The sequence below is a fragment of the Penaeus monodon genome, chromosome 31 (genome assembly GCF_015228065.2).
Source record: "Penaeus monodon isolate SGIC_2016 chromosome 31, NSTDA_Pmon_1, whole genome shotgun sequence".
Classification (NCBI taxonomy): Eukaryota; Metazoa; Arthropoda; class Malacostraca; order Decapoda; family Penaeidae; genus Penaeus; species Penaeus monodon.
In genome coordinates this window covers 12,798,458-12,798,785 of record NC_051416.1, presented here as the reverse complement: position 1 = coordinate 12,798,785, position 328 = coordinate 12,798,458, and the positions used below count along the sequence as shown (strand labels likewise).

The following is a 328-nucleotide window of genomic DNA, read 5'->3' as shown; positions in this document are numbered from 1 at the left end:
GATTTGAGTTTTGAGCTTTAGAGTAACGCAAATGTGTGTAAGTGTGTCACATGTACACAAGAAATGAGTTTCGAGTATTGGAGAGAGAGAAGAAGTTCAAGACGATGGTACTGGCGGGTCAGCTTCAGTACCTCCCCTGCAGAGTCTTCACGCGGGAGAGAAGGTCCACATGGCCAGCCGAATACTGCTCGATCACATCCTTTACATCGTAGGGCTTGAGAGCTTCCTTAAACTTCCGGCGAGCCACGAAATATTTGATCTATGCCCGGGGAGGGAGACTGGTTAGTGCGGTGAAGGGCTGTGGGGCGGCTGCGGGGACTGTTTGGTT

General features: G+C 50.9%; 1 protein-coding gene across 3 annotated transcripts in view; it reads right to left on the bottom strand.

Annotated features, from left to right (window-relative positions):
- Positions 1-328, bottom strand: part of LOC119593036 (potassium voltage-gated channel subfamily KQT member 1-like) — a gene marked incomplete in the record, with an annotated part of 139,545 nt that overhangs the window by 15,615 nt on the left and 123,602 nt on the right. The window contains 1 exon segment of one of the 3 annotated variants that reach the window (XM_037941933.1): positions 132-259. Coding sequence (XP_037797861.1) covers positions 132-259 — 128 coding nt within the window. 3 annotated transcript variants of the gene reach the window in all.